At 41.4% G+C, this 15,570-nt stretch overlaps 3 protein-coding genes across 3 annotated transcripts; 2 read left to right on the top strand and 1 right to left on the bottom strand.

Annotated features, from left to right (window-relative positions):
• Positions 1 to 133: 133 nt before the first annotated feature.
• On the bottom strand, positions 134 to 1,746 carry LOC147251927 (tubulin alpha chain-like). Its single transcript, XM_086219935.1, has 3 exons — positions 1,611 to 1,746; positions 1,178 to 1,326; positions 134 to 1,108 (listed from the first exon to the last, which is right to left on the bottom strand). Exons 1-3 carry the CDS (start codon positions 1,729 to 1,731, stop codon positions 134 to 136), a joined length of 1,245 nt encoding a protein of 414 aa, XP_086076061.1. The 5' UTR covers positions 1,732 to 1,746.
• Positions 1,747 to 5,956: 4,210 nt separating this feature from the next.
• On the top strand, positions 5,957 to 10,729 carry LOC147251926 (tubulin alpha chain-like). The gene is made up of 4 exons (XM_086219934.1): positions 5,957 to 6,103; positions 8,919 to 9,147; positions 9,256 to 9,404; positions 9,551 to 10,729. The coding sequence occupies exons 1-4, from the start codon at positions 6,101 to 6,103 to the stop codon at positions 10,523 to 10,525; spliced, it is 1,356 nt and encodes a 451-aa protein (XP_086076060.1). The 5' UTR covers positions 5,957 to 6,100; the 3' UTR covers positions 10,526 to 10,729.
• A 910-nt stretch (positions 10,730 to 11,639) lies between these two features.
• On the top strand, positions 11,640 to 15,330 carry LOC147251925 (trans-1,2-dihydrobenzene-1,2-diol dehydrogenase-like). Its single transcript, XM_086221180.1, has 7 exons — positions 11,640 to 11,779; positions 12,957 to 13,068; positions 13,150 to 13,313; positions 13,406 to 13,658; positions 13,764 to 13,888; positions 14,509 to 14,659; positions 14,780 to 15,330. The coding sequence occupies exons 1-7, from the start codon at positions 11,690 to 11,692 to the stop codon at positions 14,890 to 14,892; spliced, it is 1,008 nt and encodes a 335-aa protein (XP_086077306.1). The 5' UTR covers positions 11,640 to 11,689; the 3' UTR covers positions 14,893 to 15,330.
• Positions 15,331 to 15,570: the final 240 nt, after the last annotated feature.

Raw genomic sequence — 15,570 nt, 5'->3', positions numbered from 1 at the left:
TTTTCTGAATTCGTTGATAGTTCAATTAATTTACTCATAATTGTACAACTTTTTTTGATAACTATATGAAAGCCCTTTTTAAACAATAATAAATATTCATTCATCTTTGGCTATGATACAGGTTGAAGTTGGTTCAGTATTCCTCTCCGTCATCCTCTTCCCCCATGTTATCAGTGCCGACTTCTTCATAATCCTTCTCCAGGGCTGCCATATCCTCTCTGGCCTCGGAGAACTCTCCCTCCTCCATTCCCTCCCCAACATACCAGTGGACAAAGGCCCTCTTGGCGTACATGAGGTCAAACTTGTGGTCCAGACGAGCCCAGGCCTCAGCGATGGCAGTGGTGTTGCTCAGCATGCACACAGCCCTCTGCACCTTGGCCAGATCTCCTCCAGGAACCACTGTAGGAGGCTGGTAGTTGATGCCCACCTTGAAGCCTGTGGGGCACCAGTCCACAAACTGGATGGTGCGTTTGGTTTTGATGGCAGCGATGGCAGAGTTGACATCTTTGGGCACCACATCACCACGATACAGCAGACAACAGGCCATGTATTTACCATGGCGAGGGTCACACTTCACCATCTGATTTGCTGGCTCAAAGCAGGTATTCGTGATGTCAGCCACTGACAGCTGCTCATGGTAGGCTTTCTCAGCAGAGATGACCGGGGCGTAGGTGGCCAGAGGGAAGTGGATACGAGGGTAGGGCACCAAGTTGGTCTGGAACTCCGTCAGGTCAACATTCAGGGCTCCATCAAAGCGAAGTGAGGCTGTGATAGATGAGACTATCTGGCCAATGAGCCTATTCAGGTTAGTGTAGGTTGGCCTTTCAATATCCAGGTTCCTACGGCAGATGTCGTAGATGGCTTCATTGTCCACCATGAAGGCACAGTCAGAGTGCTCCAGGGTGGTGTGGGTGGTCAGGATGGAGTTGTAGGGCTCCACTACTGCTGTTGAAACCTGGGGGGCTGGGTAGATGGCAAATTCAAGCTTGGACTTCTTGCCATAATCAACAGAGAGTCTCTCCATCAGCAGGGAGGTGAAGCCAGAGCCAGTGCCTCCACCAAAGGAGTGGAAGATGAGGAATCCTTGCAAGCCCGTGCACTGATCAGCCTGTATTCAAGAATGTTAGGTTCACTATTCATTCAGTATTTTTCACCAAGTGCTCCCTTGAAATCTCACCAGTTTACGAGTCCTGTCCAGAACCAGATCAATGATCTCCTTCCCAATGGTGTAGTGCCCACGGGCGTAGTTGTTGGCAGCATCCTCTTTACCGGTAATCAGCTGCTCGGGGTGGAACAGCTGACGGTAGGTTCCTGTACGCACCTCATCTGGCCAGCAAAACAAAAATAAACAAAGAGATTTGACTTATTAATTTTGATAAGACTACACAATTTATACCTCAATGTGTTGGTACTTTTGAAATAAAAAGTTGATCATAATATGCACAAATATTTACTTTGGTGTAAGGAATAGGAATTCTATTGTGCTACTGATTACCTTTAGGGAATTCAATTTAGATCAATTTCATTATCAATCTACCAATAATTCTTTCTGGAAACATTCAGTGTAATCCAACATTTCAGTTTCTATTTGCAATTTAATCAACACTGACCTATGACGGTGGGTTCCAGGTCAACAAAGATGGCTCTGGGGACATGCTTCCCTGCTCCCGTCTCACTGAAGAAGGTGGTGAAGGAGTCATCACCTCCCCCAGTAGTCTTGTCAGAGGGCATCTGTCCATCTGGCTGGATACCATGTTCAAGGCAATACAACTCCCAGCATGCATTGCCAATCTGAGCCCCAGCTTGGCCGACATGAATGGAGATACATTCACGCTAGAGAGCGTGATAGATAGATAGATAGATAGATAGATAGATAGATAGATAGATAGATAGATAGAGAGAGAGAGAGAGAGAGAGAGAGAGAGAGAGAGACAGAGAGAGCACAGCATAGATCAGTTAGCAGAAGCATCTGGTTACTTTTACATTTTTGCAGCATAAAATGGTATCTGATTTCTCAAATCAAGACAGTGACTCGATACAGTCATTGTCTGGATTGACATTAGCCTAAATCCCAAAGTTGTTATGCATTCAAGTTTAAGCAGAGAAAACCATTTTACCATATTTGATCTCTCTTCTCCGATGTTCAGGTATTGGTAAGAAGATGTTATCCTTGCAAAAGTTACGATATTCTGCTCTTATATACCTGCCTGTCAAGGTGAGCAGTGATTTGATCTGAGCTGTAATCAGAGAACCCAACTGATGATACCATGATAAGCTCATCCGCCCGACAGACAAACATACAATACAGAAAGAGGTCACCACCCTTGTCATTGTTAGAGACTGTGAGTGTTTTGTATTGATGTGTGTGTGAAAACGAGTGTGTTTGAACAACTCGAATTTCAGAAAAGTAGAAGGCCAACCTTGAATGAAGGGAAGGTAACCTATTCTAGTTTCACACAGCATTTTCAAATACTTGACCTTAGGGCGTAGCCTATAAACATGCATGATCATCAGCTTATTCAAAGGAAGAATGTACAGGCTCAGGTGTGTAACTGATTGCAGACCCTGTATCAACAAGAAAGGCTATGTGAGCACAGAATAGAACATATATCAAAGAAAGCTATTCTATAATCTCTTACTTCCCATCTGCCACAAATAGGTCTTCCTGATCACCAATACAGAACCTGATCCATACCACTTGCAAGAGAATACGATTCATCTTTCTAATTAAAAATACATCAACTCAATCAGATCGATAAGTTGCCTCCGAAGCTTAATCCCTTGTTCCTTATAATATTACTTGTCCCAGACAGACAGGCTGTCTGAGTCTTTACATCAAATTTCGTTCTCCTTTTTTAGAATATCCTGCAAAGGCCCAGTTCAGAACACTGAACGTGCAGTGACACTGGATGCAAGATACAATCTCAGATCATTGCATGTGTGTAGTTGAGATAAACCTGAAGGATGATTTCAGATGGGTGTGGTCAAAGAGAGGGTGCAAGAAGCTTGGGGGGAAGGAACAAGTTCCTTCTTTCATTGTTGAAAGTGTAGGTGTGTAGTTAAGAGCAAAAAGAAAGCTGAGTTCAAAGATGGGCATCGGGCACATGAGGACACAAGGAGGTTTCAAGGATTTGAGTTCAATTTTAGTGCAAGCAATGAGTTTTGTACAAGTGGCGCTCATTTGTGAAGATTATCTTGTTGTTTTTTTTAAAAGTTGACTCTGAACCTTCTGTACCCATTCTGGACTCCTAATAACCCCTCTGAAAATAAAAATAAAATGTTCATCATTGCACTTCCCCACACACTTCTGTTATTTTAAGAAAAATGGGGAATCTTTATAAAGCAGAATAATGGATGTGAGAATGTCTCCTCATCCCCCATTGGTTCTTCAACCACTTGGGAAAGTAAAGAAACTCAAAACATGTGAAACAACTCATATGGTGTCAGATGACAAAGTAGAGCTAACAAAAACTGCCTGAAACTGTGGTGTTGTGGTACATAAAGCATCAAAGTCAGATACAATCCGAGTCCAAGGATAAACCACGGACGCCCTAAAAATCATGGTAACTTAAGTCTAGAAAATGGATTTATAGAATCATACTTACAAAGTTTCACTTGGGTAGCAGTGGAGTATCTGCCTGCTGCAGCTGGCAGAAATAATCTAAACTGTTATTACTGTACCATGGCTCAAAGGCAAACTGATCTGCTAACATAACAATTCAAACATGCCGAACTACTCTCATGACCTGCATATCCTGCAGTTAAATTAGACTACAAACAATGTGGGAGCACGTCAGTACTCTGCGGGCCTACAATTATTGTTTTGTGATAAACACTGTGTTGTCTCTTTATTAAAACTTTCACATGGAAGACATTGTTCTTCTCTCTAAAAGCATTATGGGTTTCCATCAACAGTTAAATAGAATAATAACTCTACTTTTGTTTTGAGTCGACCTGTGTAATTTTGAGTCTTGTGAAAGTAAAACATCTTGTGGCAGGTAGGAAGCTTAGACTGATACCGTAGTGTCGCCTGCACCTTTATTAATTTCATCATCAGTTTCCCTCCTGAGGCTGTGACGCATCAGTAACAAGAGGGAGATTGACTTTTTATACCATCCAGCACAAAACAGCGAAGTCATAAAGCTATGACCTACTTTCATTGTTTGAGAGTACATGCCCACGCCCTAAAACTAAGTCTATTCACTAATGTGTCATCATAATTCACTATAGGGTTTATGTTAAATATATACAAAATAATGAGTTGAGATCATTACAGATGATCTGCCCCAGTTCAAAAATGGCATGGCAATGACATAGAAAAGGGCCTGGCAGAGCCAGCAGTGGTGAGAAAACAGACTTCTTAAGATGTCCCATGAACTGAGTCACGCTGACGTGCACTCAGTTATTCAGGATGTACCAACTACGACCTCTAGCGTTCGAAAGGTTGTATTGATAATTTACACAATTAAATGCGGACTTTCTGTCCAGCCCACATTGAGAATGACTGCAGTGTTTCACCATAGTTGAACGCCACCCTGTTAGGAGTTTCTGACTTATGGTATTTGATGAATCTATCTATATTTTACTTTCCTTTTCAGCAGAAAAAGCATCAGAGGAAATACTGCTTTCCGTGAGTCCATTATTATTTTTACACCTCAGGAACATTTGTAGTTTTTCAGTCAAAATGCATCCATAAAATGAAAGATGAAACTTATCCCTTTTTTGGATTTATTTTTTTTTATTTTTTTTATATATATCTCCATGCTCTGTAAAGCCAGTGAGTTAGACTTAGACTTAAGATGATAAAATATACTGCACTGAGATTAGCTGTTTGGATTTGGTTTTGCAGGATGTCCCATCCCCACTGAAATGGCAGCATAAGTGTGGCACTAACAAACCTGTGCTACACTGCAAAAATAACACACCAATGTGTGGGGAGGAGATAATAAGGCCACAAAGAAGTTAAGATGAGTCATGGAGCTATCTTTATTAATCAGGACAGAAGTGAGTTTGTATTATATCATATTTTCCCAGAAGTGATCTCTTTAAACCGTAATAGAAATCTCCACATTTGGATTCAAATGCATTTAAAACATACAAATCATTTTGAATAAATAATGGTAAGTATTTTAATGTCATGAAAAAATAGAGGCAAGTCATTCTTTGTATTAAAAATTTTACAACTTTCTCATAATTTGATATAGAATGCCATTGGTGCGGATCTACTTTGGAATTCTTTGTTCTACTTTACAACCACCCAACTCATTCTGCATGTCCCCATCAGCTGGCCCATTACAACCACTACATAACCCAGTCCCGAGAACTGGTCCTGCTGCCCCACCTCCCCGTAAGGCCCAAATTATATTCGAATGACACCGCTCACAGCATCGCTTGTTCCAGGGTAAACACAAGTGTAATCAATAACATTAAATATAGCCCCTGGTATTGTGCCTGCTGCCTCACAGGGATGACTTTCAGTGGCTTACTGAATAGAACTGTAATTAATTCCATCAGTTGCACCTGTGTTTTTAAACAGCTGCTGTGAAAAGAGTCCATAACCTCCTTCTGCTTGTTCATCTACCCTCCCTTATGTCAGATCCCTCCTTGTCTAGTATATTATTTTTTGACACAAAAAACCTGATAAAATACATGTAAATCAGGCACTTGAACTGTTAACTAAACCTTGAGAGTGATGGTGCAGTTTTGCTGATTTTGAGCAGGGTTATCTTAAAAAAAACAAAAAACAGTCAGCATTTTGTCATTGACAAGCCAGCTCGTTTCAGTAAAGTCGAACTAAACTAAAACTTTATTTTCATAAAGGGAAGACCAAATGATTTCCATCGGGTTTAGTTAGTTTTGTAGTCAGTGGCCAAAACGAACTCTCCACCGACAACGTCTCGCTGTATCATGTGCCGTGCTCGCGCACAGCGCGTGTTCTCGTCAAAGAGACAGGGGGGCGTGGCTTGGAGGGAACAGTGTCACGAGTCTAACCCACCTGGTATTTCCACTCACTCCGACCACATTGACGGACGCTGTGAGACGCACTACAGAAAAAATATATATTTTTTTCTTTTTAAACAAGTTCTACTCAGCAGGCAAAATGGTAAGTATAGTTTTTTTGTATCGCAGAGAAACCTGTTTTACAAAGTTTGTAGTCCTCCACAAATACGCCCGCTCTTATCTCCTTAGTGTATAACTTAGTGTGTCAGCAGTTGTTTAGTGTTTAAATTTGCTTAAAAATGTGCCAGCTGCTCCCTGGCAGGTTTCCTTGTGTCAGAAATAGATGTTTCTCCTAATGACTGGAAGAAAAGCTGAGCTGCATTTGGCTGCTGGCCTGGATGAGAAAGTGCTGATAATTAGTGTATATTTTCAGCACATTAAGTGGGAAAAAACCCATTAAATTGTGTGTTTGTGTGTGTGTATATATATATATATATATATATATATATATATATATATATATATATATATATATATTATTAGTTAGAGAAGATCATATTTCTCCATGTCATTTTAGAATAGTTTTATGCTACAAGGTGGAGAGGTGCGCCACATGGATGTAGGCACGTCAGTTATTAAGGTGTGTCTCGTGATACAGGTTACGTCAACAGGTTTGCACAGGCTATGCACATACTTCTACTGGGCTGAGAAAAATGCCGCCCCGCCCCCTCCCTCCCCCGTAGGATTCAAACCGACATGCAGGGGTTGAAATGGCGTCTTTTATGTTAAATAAAATAAATGTACACGTTGAGTGAGGCCACTTAACCTTCAATGCAATTTCAGAGATGATTTAATGTAGAAGAAGAAAAAAATCCACTGCAAGGTGTAATTACTGAGTTGGGGAAGGGCCTCAGATAACTGTACACCAAAAACAAAATCTTGCTCGGGATTATTAAAACTCAATATCAAGATTTGATCACTTATTGACTCTGGATTCATGCTGCTTGCTTCCACATTCTGCCTTGACAGCGCTCTTGAAACCAGTTCTTCCAAACGCCTCAACTGGTTGTATCTCTCAGTAGGAGTAGCCAGAGCATCACATAATGCCACACAATAATTGTTTTATCTCATTAATCTTACCCGCTAAAACGACAAAATGTAATTTAAATTCAACACACCAGCTCAACTACCACACGCGCGGTCACAGACACACACATGACCTTGTACTCTGTTTGCACTGTGCAGTAAAAACCCAGCCTGTTTACACTGTCGGTGGTTTTTAAAAACAATGGGTATCATTGTGGAGTGAACGCACTACGACAGGAAATCCGCCCTCATCCTGAACCATAAATTTAGTCCCTACATTGTTGAAGATTCAGCTGTCGTCCTATTAGGCCTTAAAGAGCTGAGCTAGAATATGTTGATAGTAAACCTTCTAAGAAGGAAAATGTATGTAGTAAGGAGGGCAAACAAGCAGGCTTCATCAATGTGATAAGCAAGTGAGACTCCAAACAGGCCGTGACCACTATTTTAGGGACTGGAGGTCAGTGTTTACTGAAACTTTCCTGCTGGGTGTCAGGTTGGGATGGGAACCCTAAAATAGCTGCTGAATACAGCTCTGACAACCTAGAAACCAGGGGGGTGACATTAGCTCTACAGAGGAGAGACCGTCTGCACCGGCTGTCACCACTGGAGAGGAGATAGGGCATTGAACACACACACACACACACACACATATACATATATATATATATATATATATATATATATATATATATGTGTGTGTGTGTATACATATATGTGTGTGTGTACTGTGTATATACAGTATATATGTACTGTATATATATATATATGTAATTTAAAATGGTTTAATGACATCTGACACACTTTTAAATGACAACAGATAATTCTGTAAATCTCTTCACCTTCACCCTCCCATCCCTCACCCAGCAGCACACCAACTTGTCAGTCAGATTGCTGAAAGGGGGTAAGTCAGTCACCGGGATTTTTAAAAATAGCAGCGCTGTCGCAAATAGAGGTGATGTGTAGTATGTGAAAGGTTGTAACTTAGGTGGATGTAGGAAGATTGTTTTTACTCGTCTCACTATTTAAAAATATTTTGATAAATGAACAAATGCATTAAAATAATGCACAGCGGCGAATCATAAAAATGTCTGGTTTGGGTTAATCAAGACAATAAAGGGTGAGACAAAATTATTAGGGTGCATCCTCACATTGATGCTCAAATCCGTCCATCATCCACTTTCTACTGCTAATCCTGTTAAGGGTTGGGGGGGGGGGGGCTGCAGACTTCGGGCGAGAAGCGGGGTTCACCCTGGACGGGTAACCAGTCCATCGTAGGGCAAACACATACAGACAGACAACCATTCACACTCACAGCCACACCTACGGTCAATTTAGAGTATCAATCAGCCTCGTCCCCTCTTGACGTCTTTGGACTGTGGGAGGAAGCTGGAGTACCAGAGAGAACCCACACAGGAACAGGGAGAACATGCAGACTCACACAGAAAGACCCCGTGCCCGAGCGCAGGGCTCGAACCCAGAACCTTCTTGCTGTGAGGCGACAGTGCTGACCACTGCACCATTGTGCCACCATTGATGCTTAACTATAAAACAAAACAAAAATCTAGTATTGCCAGAAGCAGTCCCTCTCAAATGTCAACATTTCTTTATATTTTTGAGATGATGCAAGCACAACTGTGGTCAGTATTTTACATATTGTGATTCGGTTCTATCTCATCACATACATGTTCTCTCTATCTTGAAAGCCACTCACATACACAAATGGGAGTGTGTTACAGCTGCAGCTTAACTTCACCCTTCCGTCATCTCTCTCGTATCGCTCCTTGCTGCCACTGAACCCCTGAGTAAAGTATGCTGTTGTTAGAATTGTAAAGTTTATTCAATTCACCAGAACAGAACAATACAAACATTTTGCCTGCTCTCCTCTCCTCTAGCGTGAATGCATCTCAGTCCATGTAGGCCAGGCTGGCGTCCAGATGGGGAATACCTGCTGGGAGCTTTACTGTCTGGAGCACGGCATCCAGCCGGATGGCCAGATGCCCAGTGAGAAGTCTGCAAGTATAGGAGGCCATGATGACTCCTTCACCACCTTCTTCAGTGAGACCGGGGCCAGGAAGTATGTCCCCAGGGCAATCTTTGTAGACCTGGAACCCACCGTTATAGGTCAGACCTCACTGGGCTATGATGTGCTTCTTTTTTGGTTAAGATTATATAACAATAAATGGGCCTCGAGTTGGACTTTTCATCTTTGCTCCTCTATAACATTTCCAGATGAGGTGCGCACAGGAACTTACCGCCAGCTCTTTCACCCTGAGCAGCTGATCTCGGGAAAGGAAGACGCAGCCAACAACTATGCTCGTGGACACTACACCATCGGCAAGGAGATCATTGACTCCGTCCTCGACAGGATACGCAAACTGGTAAAAGACAGCTATTACCATTTCAAGCAGTTCTAACCACTCAACTGATGTTGACCTTTTCTTTTTGACCATTTAAAGCAGTCATACTATTCCAAGTGATGCTTGAAAATCTTTTGGTCATGGTTCCTTTTTTTCCATCTGTGCAGGCTGATCAGTGCACTGGTCTCCAAGGCTTCCTAGTCTTCCATTCCTTTGGTGGAGGCACTGGCTCTGGCTTCACCTCCCTGCTGATGGAGAGGCTCTCTGTTGACTTTGGCAAGAAGTCCAAGCTTGAATTTGCCATCTACCCAGCCCCCCAGGTTTCAACAGCAGTGGTGGAGCCCTACAACTCCATCCTGACCACCCACACCACCCTGGAGCACTCTGACTGTGCCTTCATGGTGGACAATGAAGCCATCTACGACATCTGCCGTAGGAACCTGGATATTGAGCGCCCGTCCTACACCAACCTCAACCGCCTCATCAGCCAGATAGTCTCATCCATCACAGCCTCACTTCGCTTTGATGGAGCCCTGAATGTTGACCTGACGGAGTTCCAGACCAACTTGGTGCCCTACCCTCGTATCCACTTCCCTCTGGCCACCTACGCCCCGGTCATCTCTGCTGAGAAAGCCTACCATGAGCAGCTGTCAGTGGCTGAGATCACCAATGCCTGCTTTGAGCCAGCAAATCAGATGGTGAAGTGTGACCCTCGCCATGGTAAATACATGGCCTGTTGTCTGCTGTATCGTGGTGATGTGGTGCCCAAAGATGTTAATGTGGCCATCGCTGGTATCAAAACCAAACGCACCATCCAGTTTGTGGACTGGTGCCCCACAGGCTTCAAGGTGGGCATCAACTACCAGCCTCCTACAGTGGTTCCTGGAGGAGATCTGGCCAAGGTGCAGAGGGCTGTGTGCATGCTGAGCAACACCACCGCCATCGCTGAGGCCTGGGCTCGTCTGGACCACAAGTTTGACCTCATGTACGCCAAGAGGGCCTTTGTCCACTGGTATGTTGGGGAGGGAATGGAGGAGGGAGAGTTCTCCGAGGCCAGAGAGGATATGGCAGCCCTGGAGAAGGATTATGAGGAGGTGGGGATTGACTCATTTGAAGAGGATGAGGAAGGAGAAGAATATTAGACAGCCATAGCTATTTTTTTCTTGGGGGACAAATTTGGTTTATTAGTTTGTTGGAATAACAGAAAAAAAGAACATTTATGTGCCATTGAATTTCTTGATTTTGACAATTTGTCAATATTTATTCATCAATTTATTTATGTAAAAATGTGCAGTAACCAGATTTGTAAGTTTGACCCCTGTGTTTTTGATCAATAAATCTTCCCCAACATACATGGCCTTCTGTTTTTCTTGCAGAGTGGTATATTTGTTGATGGATCAGCTTTTCAGGTGCTGGGAGTACCAGTAGTTTTATACCACAGCCACTAGAGTCCAGTCTAATCCAAATTGTAAAGCTATTGTAGAATAGGATTGTGTGTGTGTGTGTGTGTGTGTGTGTGCGCGGTGCATGGGAGAGACAAATACTGCTTTCTCTGAATATTTTTAGAATGTACTCCAATCATAACATGTTTTGGAAGCTTTTGAATCACTGTAATTCTTCTTTTGGATATAAATATCTTTTATACTGTGAAACATGTAAATCCCGTGGCCACAACGCTACGACGCAAAATATGCTTGATACATAACTACTGAGTCAAAACAAAGTATTTCCGTTCAATTTATGTTCTTAAGTACAATATCAAGGTATATGTACTGAATATTTGCATGTTTGGGGACTGATCTTTAACTCTACTAAATTTCAAGGGAAATATTACCACATTCAGTATTTAAGTTTACAGTTATATTGAATTTGTTTTTTTAAGACCACAAGATATAACTTGTTCCCTCAGTGTAATTATTTTATATATTTGAACTAGACATATTTTGTGACCATGAATTAACTAAACTGAGGGAGCAAGGGAAAAAAAAACTGTCTTAAAATAATCGAGGGTAGGGGTGTGGCCAGTCTTGAGGCCACAAATTAACTAAATTGGAAGAACAAATGATAACATATGCAAAAATTGTATCTCATGGCCTCAAGATTATTATTTTTCCCTGTATAAAGAAATATGAATACATTATTTAAAAAGCAGGAAAATCATTCCATGGTCTCTCCAGGGCTACCTGCTCCCTAGTGGAGGTTGTTGAATATGACGATGACATCCGGTTCCAGGTGTGCTCAAAACCAACTCAACTCAGGCTCAGTAACGGCTAAACTTCACCTCCTTCAGCTGAGGCAGGACTGCAATGGCAACACGCTGGGGAATATGCAGTGCTGGCCAAATCAGCCATGACTTCTCAGTCGCTTTACGAACTCTGAATCCCGAGGACCACAAGGTTAGTTCTGTTTCAGATCAAAGCTAATATCTGCAAAATAAACAATAATTCATGCATACAAAAGAAATATGATAATAATGAGAAAAGAAGATTCAAAACAATATTAAGCGAACATTATTAAGAACAACAAGCCAGCAGGACATAAATGAACAGGACTTATGAAAATAAACATGGTGCTGTATCCTAAAAGCCTTTTTATGAAAATAGGTTTTTAAGAGGGATTTAAGATTGGTTCCTGAGCTGACTGGCCTGATTGCTGTTTCATTTATTTATTCATTTTATATGAATATTTGAAAAAATGAATAATAGCAGTCGTCTTTAGTTGGTTACATGTCCTGTGAAAGTATTATTACTAAAAATAAGATGAACCTCATTTAATACAAATTTACTGTATTTTATATATGATATTCATATTTCAACGGAAGGTTTTATCATGTGGTCCAGTGACTTCAAATCAGTAACAGATGTTTTAATCAATCTGGACAAATAAGGCACACCTCTTTTATCAGTTTTTAAGGCAAAATGTTTTTTTTTCCCCAATAGCTTCCATGTCATTAGACCCAGTTTGACTGCATATGAATAACAAATGTTATTAGACTGAATAAATAAGACACTCCTCCTTGTAAAAACAAGTAATTAATCCAAGAATGAGTGCTTGGAGGTGTTTTAACTGAATTTAGCCAGCACTGACTGACTGACCTGAGTATTGCAAGGAGCCAGGGTCCTAAAGATAAATTCACCATTCATTCTGCTCTCCTAAACTTAGATACAGATACATCTTAAATGGCCCACGTCAGACTAAAGTCAAGCCCAGGTCAGTACATTTGGACCACATCTGGTCCACGCAGCATTTTACCAGTGTGCTAATTGGGCTATGGGTGCCAGAAACGTTCCATATCAAGCCTAAATGTGTCTGCCATCCCTGATGTCAACCCATTCTAAGGTGAAGTCATATGACTAGAAGTGACAGTACCATCAGGTCAAACAGTCAGTATGTTATTGTGGATAATTCACTAGCATATTTTGTCAACATTGTGTATTAATGTAGTTTTGTCTTGGAATAATGTTACTGCTACCCCCAAAACCATGGGGGAAAAAAATAAATTCATTTAGACATAAACATTTAATGACAATGCACAAGAATACTGAACTTCCAAAACTGTTCTTCCATCCACAGATAGTCGCTGTGGCAGCGAGGGACCTGCAGCATGCTCAAGAATTTGCCAAAAAGCACAACATCCCTCGTGCATATGGAGGTTATGCAGAGCTGGCACAGGATCCAGATATTGGTGGGTTGCCTCAGCATATGAACCTCTACCACTCACTGAACCAAAGCCAGGTGTAGTATCTTAATGCTGTTCCCTCTCTAGATGTTGTGTACATCGGCACCATCCAACTGTACCACCTGAGTGCTGGTAAACTCTTCATACAATCTGGAAAGAGCGTCCTGATTGAGAAACCCTTGGCCATGAACTCAAGGGAGGTGCAGGAACTCCTCACTGCAGCTCAAGACAACGGGATCTTTCTCATGGAGGTAACATACACTATAAATACAGCACTTTTGGACCAACATAACTGTGTCACTGCCTATTTATTCCTCCAGTCCATCCCATATCTTTCCTCCAGGCAATTTGGACACGTTTCTTCCCTGTAATCCTGGAAGTGAAAAGGCTGCTGGGGCAGGGTGAGGTGGGCGATGTTCAGATGGTGAGGGCTGACCTCGGGGTTCCCATGAGCCACATCCCACGCCTGAGTGAGAGGCAGCAGGGTGGAGGGGCAATGCTGAGTCTGGGCATCTACTGTCTGCAGTTTGTCCTCATGGTATTTAATGGTGAGAGGCCTGAATCCATCCAAGCCCATGGACATTGCACAGACAGAGGTGATTGTCCCATAGAAGTCATTTAATCCGTTTTCTGTCGGTTATCATTTGAGACACTGGGGTTTGAGTGTTTTGATGGAATAGTCACTAACTTCTTCTGCCCAGGTGTTGATTCAACTACAGTTTTGGTCCTGAAGTTCTCAGGAAACAGACTTGCTCTATGTACTTGCTCCTTCACCATGGTGCTGATCTGTGATGCAGTTATCACTGGGACCAAAGGCACCATTAAGGTAACATGTTAAATTATACCAACGTTTGCTGGGATTTAAGCTTTAATCTAGGCATATGTTAGCATGCTAAAAGAGTCATTGAAGCAAACCATCCTTTAATCGATCGTAAGGAAATTATGCAAGAGATTATATCATTATTTTACTGATTGTTTTAGCAGTTAACCGTTGATGCTTTTAGTCATTAAAATGACAGAATTAAAAAATAAAAATTCCACAGCCAAATTGACGAGTTCAAATTGCTACTTTTGTTCATGCAACCTTCCAAGGTCTAAGACTCTTGTTTTCTGTCTTACAGTAAATGACAAAAAGCAGCAATTCTTTATATCCAAGACTGTGAACGTCTGACATTTTTGCTTGAAACAACGCTCATAGTCATTTATCAAAACTGTTGGCGATTAATTTTCTTTTAATCAACCAATCAAAGAATTGGACCGATCGTATTATACTGTCAAACTCTGACTCGGTTATTTTCATAGTTTCAGCTTTTTACTGAAATGTATAAATTACCTGATATATTATAAACACTAGATTATCATGAAGACACGATGAAAGATTGCATGCATGCTCAGTCAACACCAGCAAATCCTGCCGTAAATACATGATAGTGATTTCCTGATAAGGTACCCCAACACATTTGGGCCCCCATAAACCTGGAGGTGAATGGCAAGAAGATGGAGTTCCCCCTTCCTGAAGCTGACATGCCACTAAACTTCACCAACAGTGTGGGTTTACGTTATGAAGCTGAGGAGGTCCGCCAGTGTCTGCTGAAAGGTACAAGTTACTCCACAGCGAAATATCATCACCTTTTTTGTTTATATAAAGATAAAGCTCTGATTTTGTTGTAGATATGATGTTATTCCTCCTAATAAGTGATTGCTTGCTTTCTGGTAGGTCTGAAGGAGAGCCCGGGCATGCCGTGGGCTCACTCCAGCCTGCTGGCAGAAATAATCGATGAAGGCAGAAGACAGCTGGGGGTGACATATGAGCAGGACAGCACTCAATGATGGGTTCTACTTTAACGTGGCTGCCTTTGACAGCATTTTCAACCAGCATTAATAAAAGAATTACCTGGAAACAAAATTGAATTAATAGTGGTAAATAACAAGAACCTCCAACAAAGAAAGAATAACTGCAGCAAAAATATTCTAAGACCCTGTGACTGAAGCAGGAGTGGAATTTAGCCATTTTATTTTGTATAACTCCCACCAGTTGGACATTTCATATGAAAGTATCGATTTGAATATATTGTAATGTTTTTCCCTTCAACAAGCCAGAATGTAGTGTGTTGTACAAATTTAACCAAGTCCCTTGGCTGTCAAAGTTATGTGTTAAATCAAGTATTTTGTATTTTATTTTGTCCTTTTTTTTTTTTTACAGTCTCATGTGTCATTGAAATAATCAGAATTACATTTAACAAAGTAAGATTCAAATAAATCCATTAAACAATGCTGGAGATATTGTTGCCAAAGTCACCAAAAAGTGTGCTAATTAACCTACTGAGTGTTTTTTTCGTCTTCTTTTTTTTAAACAATAAACTAAACAATTGCGAGGAGGAGCAGTATACACGGTTTCAGTAAACGAACTAGAGGCAAGGAGAGACGTAAACGACAGAATACATATTAATAAATAGAAAAATAGGTGGCGCATCTGTAAAATACAGCAACTTTTCACAATTAAGAATT

The sequence above is a fragment of the Aulostomus chinensis genome, chromosome 12, assembly GCF_037954235.1.
Source record: "Aulostomus chinensis isolate RoL2024-O1b breed Wild chromosome 12, RoL_Achi_v1.0, whole genome shotgun sequence".
NCBI classification, from domain to species: Eukaryota; Metazoa; Chordata; class Actinopteri; order Syngnathiformes; family Aulostomidae; genus Aulostomus; species Aulostomus chinensis.
This window is presented reverse-complemented; position numbering and strand designations above follow the sequence as displayed.

Coding starts and splice junctions, on each gene's coding strand:
- LOC147251927 (XM_086219935.1), bottom strand. CDS start 1,731: ATGCCCTCTGACAAGACTACTGGGGGAGGTGATGACTCCTTCACCACC. Junction 1,327..1,610: donor CCTGGAACCCACCGTCATAG/GTCAGTGTTGAT, acceptor TTTGCTGGCCAG/ATGAGGTGCGTACAGGAACC. Junction 1,109..1,177: donor TGGACAGGACTCGTAAACTG/GTGAGATTTCAA, acceptor TCTTGAATACAG/GCTGATCAGTGCACGGGCTT.
- LOC147251926 (XM_086219934.1), top strand. Junction 9,148..9,255: donor CCTGGAACCCACCGTTATAG/GTCAGACCTCAC, acceptor TAACATTTCCAG/ATGAGGTGCGCACAGGAACT. Junction 9,405..9,550: donor TCGACAGGATACGCAAACTG/GTAAAAGACAGC, acceptor CCATCTGTGCAG/GCTGATCAGTGCACTGGTCT.
- LOC147251925 (XM_086221180.1), top strand. CDS start 11,690: ATGGCAACACGCTGGGGAATATGCAGTGCTGGCCAAATCAGCCATGAC. Junction 13,069..13,149: donor GGCACAGGATCCAGATATTG/GTGGGTTGCCTC, acceptor TTCCCTCTCTAG/ATGTTGTGTACATCGGCACC. Junction 13,659..13,763: donor TGGACATTGCACAGACAGAG/GTGATTGTCCCA, acceptor TCTTCTGCCCAG/GTGTTGATTCAACTACAGTT.